Consider the following 14,263-nt stretch of genomic DNA (forward strand, 5'->3'; position numbering starts at 1 on the left):
GGGATAGTCTAATACTGGCCTGATGGCCTTCAGTTATGATGTCCAGGGATAGTCTAATACTGGCCTGATGACCTTCAGTTATGATGTCCAGGGATAGTCTAATACTGGCCTGATGGCCTTCAGTTATGATGTCCAGGGATAGTCTAATATTGGCCTGATGGCCTTCAGTTATGATGTCCAGGGATAGCCTAATATTGGCCTGATGGCCTTCAGTTATGATGTCCAGGGATAGTCTAATACTGGCCTGATGGCCTTCAGTTATGATGTCCAGGGATAGTCTAATATTGGCCTGATGGCCTTCAGTTATGATGTCCAGGGATAGCCTAATATTGGCCTGATGACCTTCAGTTATGATGTCCAGGGATAGTCTAATACTGGCCTGATGGCCTTCAGTTATGATGTCCAGGGATAGTCTAATACTGGCCTGATGGCCTTCAGTTATGATGTCCAGGGATAGCCTAATATTGGCCTGATGGCCTTCAGTTATGATGTCCAGGGATAGTCTAATACTGGCCTGATGGCCTTCAGTTATGATGTCCAGGGATAGTCTAATATTGGCCTGATGGCCTTCAGTTATGATGTCCAGGGATAGCCTAATATTGGCCTGATGGCCTTCAGTTATGATGTCCAGGGATAGTCTAATATTGGCCTGATGGCCTTCAGTTATGATGTCCAGGGATAGTCTAATACTGGCCTGATGGCCTTCAGTTATGATGTCCAGGGATAGCCTAATATTGGCCTGATGACCTTCAGTTATGATGTCCAGGGATAGTCTAATATTGGCCTGATGGCCTTCAGTTATGATGTCCAGGGATAGTCTAATACTGGCCTGATGGCCTTCAGTTATGATGTCCAGGGATAGTCTAATATTGGCCTGATGACCTTCAGTTATGATGTCCAGGGATAGTCTAATATTGTCCTGATGGCCTTCAGTTATGATGTCCAGGGATAGTCTAATATTGGCCTGATGGCCTTCAGTTATGATGTCCAGGGATAGTCTAATACTGGCCTGATGACCTTCAGTTATGATGTCCAGGGATAGTCTAATATTGGCCTGATGACCTTCAGTTATGATGTCCAGGGATAGCCTAATACTGGCCTGATGGCCTTCAGTTATGATGTCCAGGGATAGTCTAATACTGGCCTGATGGCCTTCAGTTATGATTTCCAGGGATAGTCTAATACTGGCCTGATGGCCTTCAGTTATGATGTCCAGGGATAGTCTAATATTGGCCTGATGACCTTCAGTTAAGATGTCCAGGGATAGCCTAATATTGTCCTGATGGCCTTCAGTTCAGAGAAAGTCAAAATAATAATGCATATCAATAAGAACCATGATCTATGCAGACATTTAATTAACTGACATATTTGGCAATTCATCGGCACAATATTGTCCACGTCATCTTTTAAAAGAGAAGTATGGCTCTAGGAAAGTTGATATGTGACAAAACGGATCATTAATCTGTATGCTACGTGCATAGCACTTTGTTTTAAGGATCAATTTGTTTCCATGTTCTAACCCAAACTGGGTGCAGCACCTGTTAAACTCTGTAATATCCCTCAAAACATAGGGATGACGATTCGCACGGGACAGGACCTGGGATTTTCCCGAAAAACAGTAGGTTTTAATTATTTAACTAGGCAAGTCAGTTAAGAACAAATTGTTATTTACAATGACAGCCTACTCCAGCGACACTGAGCCAATTGTACATCTCCCTATGGGACTCCCAATCACAGCCAGATGTAATGCAGCCTGGATTTGAACCAAGTATTGCAGTGGTGGAGATGCAATGTCTTAGACCACTGCGCCACTCGGGAGCCCAATAATCTTTCTGCCAAACAAAAATTACTGACGTGGCAGATTCGGACGGGACGAAAATGATGGATGTGGTGATTTGTGCTTGTGCACTTAATTATATAACCTGAGCTCCCCCAGAAAACGTACCCTGTCCGAATTGGGCTCTACACACACCTTTTGACATTGACCCACACACACACTAAAGTACCACTCAGCACTGTAGAACTCTCTCAGGTTTTCAGGCCCGCCCGGCACATATCCAAACTGTGGCCATCATCACTCCATGGTCAAATCCTTTAGTGCCAATCATCCCATCTGTACTTTGAGACCTTGTGAAAAGCACTGTTTATGAATGCAACCCATTATTATCCTCATCTGTTTCAAGTACGTTTTCAACCCCCACCGTGGCCATCTGTGTAGTTATTAATTTAGTCTCTCTTGTCACATCTCTCCATCCACCTTTTCATTTTGTAACTGTGTTCAGTTTGACCGCTATGTGGCCACGACATGGACAAGTGTTTTCTTTGTGGTATGAGTGTACTGTGTGTCATTGGGTTTGTATTTTAAGTTATTTACTGTCGTTTAGACGTTGTACATGTTTGTAGCGCTTGTGTGCGGCCGTGTGTACAAGTTTTTTTTGGTGTGTGTTTGCAGTGTAAGTGTGTTGATCTGTTTCCTGTCCCTCTCCTCTCAGGATGACTTGGATGTGGATGATGACATGACCATCAGAGAGGTGAGACCCTACAACACTTTCTCTCCCTCTTTCTCCCTTTTCTCTCAGGATGTGTCAGTGCTGTCTATGTCTATGCTACGGTGTATTGATTGGTTATCAGGGGAATAATAAGTCACTGTGTATGAAGAGCTTTATCAAAGCTGGAAACTCTATGGGCATCTATTATCTCTGCACCAGAGACCACAGCCAGGCACTGTTTGGCCAAATGAAACAGGCAACAACCTCTAACCGCGCCCCAGTGGACATCTAATTAGCATAATACCAAAATCCCCTTAAAAAAATGGTCAGTTTAAGCTACGTCGCACTTCCGCATCAGCGGTGAAAGGTGACAGAGCTAGAGCGGTGTTTGTCAGACCATGAGACATCCCGAAAATTGGTCTTCTCACATAATTGTCTGTAGCGTCCGAACGATATGACCCCTCTATGGAAAGAGGAGACTCTACGACCCCCACAAGCGTCTTGGGACTCGTCGGAAGTCGGTACAGCCGATCTGCCAACTTCTGTCTGTAGCGTCCGAACAGTTTGGGCTACACACTAATACCCCTCTGTGGAAAGGTGAGACTTTTACGAACATGTACATGTTGTTTTGCTCTTGGACGCCCACAGGGCTCACACGACTTGTGTGAAGGTCCCCAGTACCAGTTCAAAAACCTTATGGAAGTATATATGGAGACTCTTCAGTGCCAAAAATAAGGGGTTAAATACATATTAATAATAAATTGTTTCCTGATCTTTCTTATATCTATAGATATAGGACGGACACTTCAGAACAATTTATTGGGGAGGGACTCTGGAATGCATTTCAATTAACAGGTGTGCCTTCTTAAAAGTTCATTTGTGGAATTTCTTTCCTTCTTAATGCATTTCAGCCAATCAGTTGTGTTGTGACACGGTAGGGGGGTATACAGAAGATAGCCCTACTTGGTAAAAACCAAGTCCATATTATGGCAAGAACAGCTCAAATAAGCAAAGAGAAATGACAGTCCATCATTACTTTAAGACGTGAAGGTCAGTCAACACGGAAAATTTCAAGAACTTTGAAAGTTTCTTCAAGTGCAGTCACAAAAACCATCAAGCGCTATGATGAAACTGGCTCTCATGAGGACCGCCACAGGAATGGAAGACCTAGAGTTACCTATGCTGCAGTGGATAAGTTCATTAGAGTTATCAGCCTCAGAAATTGCAGGCCACATGTTCTTCAAAAGGACGGGACCAAAGCGCAGCGTGTGTATAGTTCCACATATTTTATTTTAATGTGAAGCTTAACAAAACAACAAAGACCAAAATGAACATGCCGTTCATAGCACACAATGCACTAAACAAAACAATATCCCACAAAACACAGGTGGAGAAAAGGCTACCTAAATATGATCCCCAATTAGAGGCAACGATTACCAGCTGCCTCTAATTGGGAACCATACATCTCACCAACATAGAAATACAATGACTAGAACACCCCCCTAGTCACGCTCTGACCTAAACACCATAGAGAACCAAGGGCTCTCTATAGTCAGGGCGTGACACTGGTTGAGAGAATGCCAAGAGTGTGCAAAGCTGTCATCAAGGAAAAGGGTGGCTATTAGAAGATATTCCATAAAAAAATGTGCCATTTCCAGCTACAATAGTCATTTACAACATTAACAATGTCTACACTGTATTTCTGATCAATTTGATGTTATTTTAATGAACAAAAAGGTGCTTTTCTTTCAAAAACAAGGACATTTCTAAGTGACACCAAACTTTTGAACAGTTGTGTATTTTGATTTGTTTGACACTTTTTTGCTGACTACATAATTCCGTATGTGTTATTTCATAGTTTTGATGTCTTCACTATTATTCTACAATGTAGAAAATAGTAAAAATAAAGAAAAAAACTTTTGACCGGTAGTGTGTGTATATATATATATATATATATATATATATATATATATATATATATATATATACCGTCTAATGAATGGGGTTGGATAGGGATTGAGATTAGTGTTGGGGTTTGCAAAGTGATTTGGTTGCTATTAGGATCATTTGGATTTTAGATTCAAGCTAAAATGCTTGGTGGTACCTCAATTTACATAGTCTGAAAGGTTTCCACTGATAAGCGCTTTAACTGTTTTATTCTCACCTTTGTTCTGAACATTATTCCATAATTTATTATTTCAGCTGATACCATGCTTATTATGCATATCACTCTCATATTTGCTAGGCTATTAGCATTTACATTTGATGAAGCCCATATTGTTAACAATCATTGGAGTTTAAGGCATTTAAAAGGAATGTTTTTATCTTCTGAAATATGAATGAATGCCTTACTGAATTAAAGATAAGAGCCATATCCCTTCATTTATCACCATGGATGTAAAGACCATTTAAGCATTCTATGTGTCTACGAGGGTTTGAGTACTTCCATAATGTTTCTCTCCACTCTCCTCTTCATTGGGTTTGCAGATTGCAGAGTGGGAGGAGAACCAGCTTGACGAGCAGGTGAACTTTGACAACTGCAAGATCGACCCCGCCCCCTTCCAACTGGTGGAGCGCACCTCACTACATAAGGTCTGTCTGTCTGTTAATTATGCTGCTCAGTACAACCCCCTTTTGACTAAATAGCTCCAGGATTAATATTGTAAAATGAGTATTGTAGATGGATAGTCCTGTGTTAATTCTATTATAACCACTGCATTGCAAGCGCACACGCACACACACACACACACACACACACACACACACACACACACACACACACACACACACACACACACACACACACACACACACACACACACACACACACACACACACACACACACACACACACAGGGGAGGCTTTTGAGCAGTGGTGATTTAGTTTTCCTACTGCGACACACACTCACATACACATACACACACACTCACATGCACACTACAGAGCGTTTTTACACACACACACTCACTTTATCTCATTTGCCTGGCAGGCCTAATGTCCTCCATTCATAATGCCCCACCCCCTCTTTTCCTCTCTTCTCCCATCCTCACCTCCCTGCTCTGTGTGCCTGCTGTTTAAACATTTAAGAGTGGGATTCTGCACCAATCCATCAAGCTCTCCCCTCTCTCAACCTTCCTCACCGCACACTGCCAACACCCAATACCACATACAGTCTCCCTCCACATATTAGTGTGTGCATGTGCGCATGCTCTAGAGCTGGGACGCTAAACCGAAACGACCATCTCGATCACTTATCGCAGGCATTTTGCTGTCGTTCATTACGATAAGTAGCCTATACTAGACAAATGTGAAGTTTGAAATGAAATAAGTATGCTAATATGGGTGATTGTCAATGGGATAATTAATGGTAGTACAACCATCAAACTAGTCAGTGGTATAAAGTACTTAAGTAGTTTTTTGAGGTATCTGTACTTTACTTTACTAATTTATATTTTTGACAACTTTTACATTCAACTGTGGTGCACGTTCTTATAAACCCTTCTTTCTATTTAGCGTTATTGCATCAATTCAGATTTTGTCCTGTGTGTGTGTGTGTTTGTGTGTGTCTTATGGAAACTTGTGTTTGTTCTCTTGTGTCTGTCAGTCTGGGTGATGTGTATTCCATGCTACTGTATGTTTGTGTTGTTTGTTTCCTGGTACATTGTAATGGAAAACTCCCATTGCATTAAATATTTAAATGACAATAAGGTAGTTATATTCCCTGTGATTTGGGTTTAGGCTCAAGCTGCTGTCTGTGTGGTTCATTTGACGTTCTAGCAGTTTATAGTATCAGTAGGGATGTTGTACCTTTCACAACAATTTAGCTCAGTGGTGCTCAAACACCTGATTACACTAATCAAGGTGATTCCTTTTGATTACTTGCTGATTACTTCATTAGTTGAATGAGGAAGGAGCCTGCACACCATGCAGCTCTCCAATGACCACTGAGCTGACTGTTGTAATGCACTAACTGCTGTTGTTTAACAGCTGCTCAAAGATTTTCACAGGAGGCTATGTCTCTAAAGGAATGTCAAAATGGAATCTATGGTTGGTTGTGTTCTAGCAGTTTAAGGTGTTTGTTCCAAGTGTTCTAGGTGTTGGTTCTAAGTGTTGATTCTAACCGTTTTAGCTGTTGGTTCTGAGTGTTCTAAATATTGGTTCTAAGTGTTGTAGCAGTTGGTTCTAAGTGTGTTGTTCTCTTGTCCCCAGACCCACACAATCTTCTCTCTGCTTGGGTTGGACCATGCCTATGTCACCAGCATCGGACGACTCATTGGAGTGGTGTCCCTCAAAGAGGTGAGTGACACTGATCACCTGGAGTTGACCACATCAACAAGACACTGTCCCATCATCATCATCACTTACAGCATCATGACATGATCATCATCATCTTCCTCACTGTCACAATCATCTGCATAACGTAACATAATGACTATAACTACTGTTCCCTGAATCAGGCCTGACAAGGCCAATGAAATCCGCGCCTCGCTGGTGATAAGTGTGAGGCTCGGATTCATTCCTTCAATTTAATACTGCTCGTCACCGAGCCCAGGAACGTGTGGTGCCAAACAGGTGTTGTACCTTGTTTTCCTCCTTCAGGGAACAGTAGTTATAGTGATAACCAATGTTCCCTCACATTTTTGGGGTCACTGAGCAAATTTTAGGTCTTGTGAACGGAAACTTGAACATTGTGAGAATTTTGTGCATCTTCCGGCGCACATTTACAGTGAACACTGAGGCTGTACCCTTACAGCTTTAGACAGTAGCCAATAAGATATTGTGGCTATTTGAGCATAGTGTAGGCCTACCAACAAAACCAATAGAGCAAATCACATAGCATTATCACATGGAAATAGCTTTTGATTTCTATGATATAGCCTACAGTAGCCTATATGTGGTGTTCAATGCAGACCTACATTGCATGAGACTTCTAAAAACGTTTTTACATTATGAAGGGCTTGACATTAATTCATTATTTTTTACTTGGCCTGTAACACCATGGACCAAATAGGTGACTGTAAATGCCATTGTATTGTGTTGTATGATGCAAAAAAAAAACACTTTACAAAAAACAATGAATTATTATTACCATACAGATAATTATTATTACCTTACTTTAAAACCTGTTGAGGACAGGCGTTCCTCTAGCGGAACATCCAATGGAACAGCAGGGCGCGAAATATAAAACATCAAAAATCTAATCATTTCAATTTCTCAAACATATGACTATTTTACACCATTTTAAAGATACACTTCTCCTTAATGTAATCACATTGTCCGATTTCAAAAAGGCTTTACAGCGAAAGCAAAACATTAGATTATGTTAGGAGAGTACATAGACAAAAATAACCACACAGCCATTTTCCAAGCAAGGAGATATGTCACAAAAACCCAAAACACAGCTAAATGAAGCACTAACCTTTGACGATCTTCATCAGATGACACTCCTGGGACATTATGTTACACAATACATGTATGTTTTATTCGATAAAGTTCATATTTATATCCAAAAACAGCATTTTACATTGGCGCGTGATGTTCAGAAAATGTATTCCCACCAAAACTCCCGGTGAATGTGCACATCAATTTACAAAAATACTCATCATAAACATTGACAAAATACATAAGAATTATTTTAAGAATTATAGATACAGTCCTCCTTTATGCAACCGCTGTGTCAGATTTTAAAATAGCTTTTCGGCAAAAGCACATATTTCAATATTCTGAGTACATAGCTCGCCATCAAAGCAAGCTATACAGACACCCGCCATGTTCTGGGGTCACCTAAGCTCAGAATTAGTATTATAAATATTCTTTTACCTTTGCTGATCTTCGTCAGAATGCACTCCCAGGACTGCTACTATTTATGTCCAAATACCTCCGTTTTGTTCGTGCGTTCAGGTCACTATCCAAAGGCATAACGCGCGAGCGCAATTCGAGACACAAAAAGTCCAAATGTTCCATTACCGTTCTTAGAAGCATGTCAAACGTTGTTAAATTGCGATAATATTCCAATCGGACAATAGCGTATTCAATCAAGAAGAAAAAGAAGGAAGGGCGCGGTCGCGGGACCGAGCATCTTCAATCCCTTGGTCCTCAGGCAGTCCACTCTTTGACTGAGCTCCTTTTCTCTGCCCAGTTACAGGAGACGGATGAAAAAACTTTCTGAAGGCTTTTGACAGCCAATTGAAGCCTTAGGAAGTGCCACGTGACCCCACAGACACTGTAGTTTCGATAGAAGAACTACAATTCTCAGATTTTCCACTTCCTGGTTGGATTTTTCTCAGGTTTTTGCCTGCCATATGAGTTCTGTTATAGTCACAGACATCATTCAAACAGTTTTAGAAACTTCAGAGTGTTTTCTATCCAAATCTACTAATACTATGCACATTCTAGTTATTCTAGTAGTAACCAGTTTAATTTGGGTACGTTTTTTATCCGGCCGTGAAAATACTGCCCCCTACACCTTAACAGGTTTAACCCCTCTGCCTATTGGCTTATTTGCATATTCAAGCCTGTCTCTAAATACAACACTGCCCCTTTAGTTAAGACGTAAGCTTTATACCTGACTGTTTTTTTAAAGACAGCATGAAATGTGCTCTTGTGGGAAGCAGTAATTCCCCATTTCTGATCTATAAAACTTGTCTAATAACTCGCTAACTAGCAAAGAATGTCAACAAATGCGCACCCGCGCAGCTCTGATATGAACAGAAAAGCGCATTCACTCGCGGGGGATAGAAAGTCTGCTAGTGGGCTACCGCTGCCAAAATAATTCTACTCCGTTGCGGTCTGTCTCTGCCTACAACAAAATCACAGACTCAATCTTGCAGAGTTAGATTTGTTTTGGCTTGTTGCGTTGAAAAGGGGCTGATATAATGTTGATTTGATCACAGAAAAACTATCTATATAGTGCAAACTCAGTGAAGTTCAATCTCTTGAGTCTCTGCGCGACATGGCATTTATGCTACGCAGCAGTCCTTGGAGGAAGTGCGCAGCCGCTCACGCCCGCAGTTTTGAGGGAACCTTGGTCATAACGTTACATAACCTTTCAGTCAGTCAACTTCGGAACAACATACTGTGGAGAAATGGAATCCAGCCCCATCCGACCCCAACGGATTTCATTGGCCTTCTCAGCCGTGATTTTAGTTACTTCAACCGAGGTTATGAGAGTGCAACTCCCCCCATAGTACACTACAAAAGTATGTGGACACCGGCTTGTCAACATCTCATTCCAAAATCGCGGGCATTAATAAGGAGTTGGTCCCCCCAATCCAGCCTCCACTCAATTATTTAATTGTAACCTTTATTTAAATAGGCAATGACAGCCTACTTGGGAACAGTGGGTTAACTAGCTTGTTCAGGGGCCAAACGACAGATTTTTACCATGTCAGCTCAGGGATTCAATCCAGCAACCTTTCGGTTACTGGTCCAATGCTCTAACCACTAGGCTACCTGCCGCCACACTCTTCTAGGAAGGCTTTCCACTAGATGTTGGAACATTGCTGCGGGCACTTTCTGCCATTCAGCCGCGAGCATTAGTGAGGTTGGGCACTGATATTGGGCGATTCTGTATGGATCTCGCCTTGTGCACGGGGGCATTGTCATGCTGAAACAGGAAAGGGCCTTCCCCAAACTGTTGCCACGAAGTTGGAAGCACAGAATTGTCTTGAATGTCATTGTATGCTGTAGCGTTAAGATTTCCCTTCACTGGAACTAAGCAGCCTAACCTGAACCATGAACTACAGCCCCAGACCATTATTCCTCCTCAACCAAACTTTGCAGGAGGCACTACGCATCCGGGCAGGTAGCATTCTCCTGGCATCCGCCAAACCCAGATTCGTCAGTCAGACTGCCAGATGGTGAGGTGTAATTCATCACTCCAGAGAACACGTTTCCACTGCTCCAGAGTCCAATGGTGGAGAGCTTTACACCACTCCAGCCGACGCTTGGCATTGCGCATGCTGATCTTAGGCTTGTGTGCAGCTGCTCGGCCATGAAAACCCATTTCGTGAAGCTCCCGACGAACAGTTCTTGTGCTGCCATTGCTTCCAGAGGCAGTTTGGAACTCAGTAGTGAGTGTTGCAACTGAGGACAGACGATTTTTACGCGCTTCAACGGTCACGTTCTGTGAGTTAGTGTGTCCTACCACTTTGCTGCTGAGCCATTGTTGCTCCTATACGTTTCCACTTCACAATAACAGCACTTACAGTTGACCGGGGCAGAAATTTGACGGACTGACTTGTTGGAAAGGTGGCATACTATGACAGTGCCACATTGAAAGTCAATGGAGATTGCATGGCTGTGTGCTGGGTTTTATACACCTGTCAGCAACGGATGTGGCTGAAATAGTCGAATCCACTAATTTGAAGGGATGTCCACATACTTTTGGCCATGTAGTGTATGTTGTACCGAAGTTGACTGACTGAAAGGGAACTGTCACCACCATCACACACACAGTCCGCATTAATGAGCTCGGCTCTTTCCGGCCCTTCAATTGGTGACAGACAGCGAGACAAATGACTGGATAATGTTCCTTGCAGTCTCTCTTCTGTCTGCCTCTTGTTCTTTCTCTCTCGCTCTCACTCTCTCGCTCTCTTCACAAACAAAACAGAAAGAAGCACTCTGTCTTTCTGAATTGGCTGTAAAACGGGAGAATGTTGCTAAGCACAGTGTTGTTCCACTGGCTGACATTTAGGCCTTTTATTTGGTATTAGACAAGCAGACAAAAACAGCAGTGAGATGAGCCTCGCCTCCCCTTGTCTCCTCCCCTCGCCTCAACTCTCCTCGCCTCTTGTCTCTGTCACACAGTATTACTGCATTCAGCTCTCCTTATGCCTCCTAATAACTGGATACACAGGGAGGGTGTGTGTGCAACCTGTGTCTCTGTTTAGAAACAGCTGTTTCCAAGACATCTGTCATTGTTGGGGAAGGAGAGGGATGGAGTATATGACATGATGTCTGATCAGGGCTATTGTTTGGTCAAATAAATGTTGAGTTTCATAACCATAAAATGTGTCCGCCTTTACTTTATTATAGGCTTGGGCAGTAACCTGATTGTCATACCGACCTTGTGCCATACTGGGATATTCTGTAATACCCCACTGAGCCTTTGTAATCCGAAGGTTAGCAATGCTAACAAGTACATGTCAAATCCAACAGAGAATGCTAACGAGCGCATTGCGAAAATGTATAGTCTCTGAACTAAAGTATTTGCAGGACAGACCACCTAGCTCATAAAGTTATACAAGTAACAAAAAAATGCTATTTACATTTTGCTGCACGCACAAAACAAATATTAGACCGCAAGGCTCTTGATCCAGGAGGGGATTTTCTCCTGTTACCAAGAGAAGCTTGATTATGGAAGAAGCTCACTACGTAGCTAGATAGCTAACTAGCTACTTAGTTTGCAAACCAAATGCACACACGCAGAGCATTTAACACATTTTAGACAGTTAACTTAATAGTTCTAAGATAGCTAGCTGGTAAACATTTAGTTGTGAATTCCATACAGTACATCTCCTTTGTACAAGACAAAGGAGATGATTGTGGACTACACTTCCTTAACACTGTCGCTGTACAAGGCTGTAGTGGAGCAGGTTGAGAGCTTCAAGTTCCTTGGCGTCCACATCACCAACAAACTAACATGGTCCAAGCACACCAAGACAGTCGTGAAAAGGGCACGACAAAACCTATTCCCCCTCAGGAGACTGAAAAGATTTGGCATGAGTCCTGAGATCATCAAAAGGTTCTACAGCTGCATCATCGAGAGCATCCTGACGGGTTGCATCACTGGCTGGTATGGCAACTGCTCGGCCTGCGAGGCACTACAGAGGGTAGTGCGTGAGGCCCAGTCCATCACCGGGGCCAAGCTTCCTGCCATCCAGGACCTCTATACCAGGCGGGGTCAGAGGAAGGCCCAAAAATGTTCAGACTCCAGCCACCCTAGTCATAGACTGTTCTCTCTGCTACCGCACGGCAAGCGGTACCGGAGCGCCAAGTTTAGACCCCAAAGGCTTCTAAACAGCTTCTACCCCCAAGCCATAAGACTCCTGAACATCTAATCAAATGGCTACCCAGACTATTTGCATTGCCCCCCTCCACCCCTCTTCTACTCTGCTGCTACTCTCTGTTATTATTTATGCATAGTCACTTTAATAACTCTACCTACATGTACATATTACCTCAATTACCTCGACTAACCGGTGCCCCCCCGCACATTGACTCTGAACTGGTACCCCTGTATATAGCCTCGCTATTGTTATTTTACTGCTGCTCTTTATTCTTTTAGGTATTTTTCTTAAAACTGCATTGTTGCTTAAGGGCTTGTAAGTAAGCATTTCACTGTCAGGTCTACACCTGTTGTATTCGGAGCATATGACAAATAAAAATGTATTTGATTTGATTACCTGGCACGTGCTGCACAACAGTGAGTGACTCATACATACTGCAGAACTTTTCAGAGGGTATACTGTATACTCTAAATCAATGCCTTGGATATACATAAAGAGAAAATTCCAAACACCACGTGACATGTGACTAGGGACTACTGTAAGCTTCATAATAATGTGACAGGTGAAATGAAGACCGCAATGTTCTTTATCTCCTAACGTATTGCACAAGTTGACTGCAGGTATTTACTTAAAGTAGCTACAAATATTCACATTTATTTAAAGAAATAGTTTAAACGATATTGACGGTATTGAAGAACCATCCCGTAGCCGTTTCCAAATACCCCGGTATATGGTATATGGCCCAAGCCCACTTTATTACCATGGTACAGTAGCATAGCCACACTCCTTATAGTATCACCTAGAAACACCATAGCAACCACCCTGTAATATCGCCATGGTTAAACCTCACCATTCTGCTTTGGTCTACACTTCCCTAACACTGTCGGAGTACAGATTGAACTGTCCTCTCTGGTACTAAGCCTTACATATTTTCAATCCCAAATTGACTGGTACTCCATAACTGTGACCCTTAGTCCCTAAGTGTCAGTGTACAGGCTAGGGGTCTGATTGGGCAAGTCTCTTGGCCTTTGTTGACTGATTCTTCCTGTATTATCTCTGTAGCTGCGGAAGGCCATCGAGGGTTCTGTGGCGGTGAAGGGGGTGAAGGTGCGCCCCCCTCTCTCCAGTTTCCGGGACAGCGGCACCAGCGGCACCAGCAGCAGCAATAGTGAGAACGAAGCCACAGAGCTCCACAAGCTGTGGGACCGCCACAAGTCCATGTCCCTCCCCCGGGAGCACCTGGCCTCCGACTCTGACGAGAAGTCCCAGTGAGGGGGATGGGGACAGGGGGATGAGGACAGGGGGATGGGGACAGGGGGATGGGGACAGGGGGATGAGGATGGGGACAGGGGGATGAGGAGGGTGACAGGGGGATGAGGATGGGGACAGATGGATGGGGACAGGGGGATGGGGACAGGGGGATGTTGACAGGGGGATGAGGAGGGTGACAGGGGGATGGGGACAGGGGGATGTTGACAGGGGGATGAGGAGGGTGACAGGGGGATGGGGACAGGGGGATGTTGACAGGGGGATGAGGAGGGTGACAGGGGGATGAGGATGGGGACAGATGGATGGGGACAGGGGGATGAGGAGGGTGACAGGGGGATGAGGATGGGGACAGGTGGATGGGGACAGGGAATTGAGGATGGGGACAGGTAGATGGGGACAGGAGGATGTTGACAGGGGGATGAGGATGGGGACAGATGGATGGGGACAGGGGATGGGGACAGGGGGATGTTGACAGGGGGATGAGGAGGGTGACA

The 14,263-nt window shown here is 43.5% G+C and overlaps 1 protein-coding gene across 2 annotated transcripts in view; it reads left to right on the forward strand.

The window, feature by feature from the left end:
* LOC106581302 (chloride channel protein 2) overlaps positions 1-13,818 on the forward strand; it is a 246,150-nt gene extending 232,332 nt beyond the window's left edge. For both annotated transcript variants that reach the window (XM_045703912.1, XM_045703913.1), the window contains 4 exons: positions 2,493-2,531; positions 4,977-5,081; positions 6,700-6,786; positions 13,563-13,818. In XM_045703912.1, the coding sequence (XP_045559868.1) occupies positions 2,493-2,531; positions 4,977-5,081; positions 6,700-6,786; positions 13,563-13,772 (441 nt within the window). In that variant the 3' untranslated portion in view covers positions 13,773-13,818. The remainder of the gene's footprint in view (positions 1-2,492; positions 2,532-4,976; positions 5,082-6,699; positions 6,787-13,562) is intronic.
* Positions 13,819-14,263: the final 445 nt, after the last annotated feature.

Source organism: Salmo salar, chromosome ssa20 (assembly GCF_905237065.1).
Source record: "Salmo salar chromosome ssa20, Ssal_v3.1, whole genome shotgun sequence".
NCBI lineage: Eukaryota > Metazoa > Chordata > Actinopteri > Salmoniformes > Salmonidae > Salmo > Salmo salar.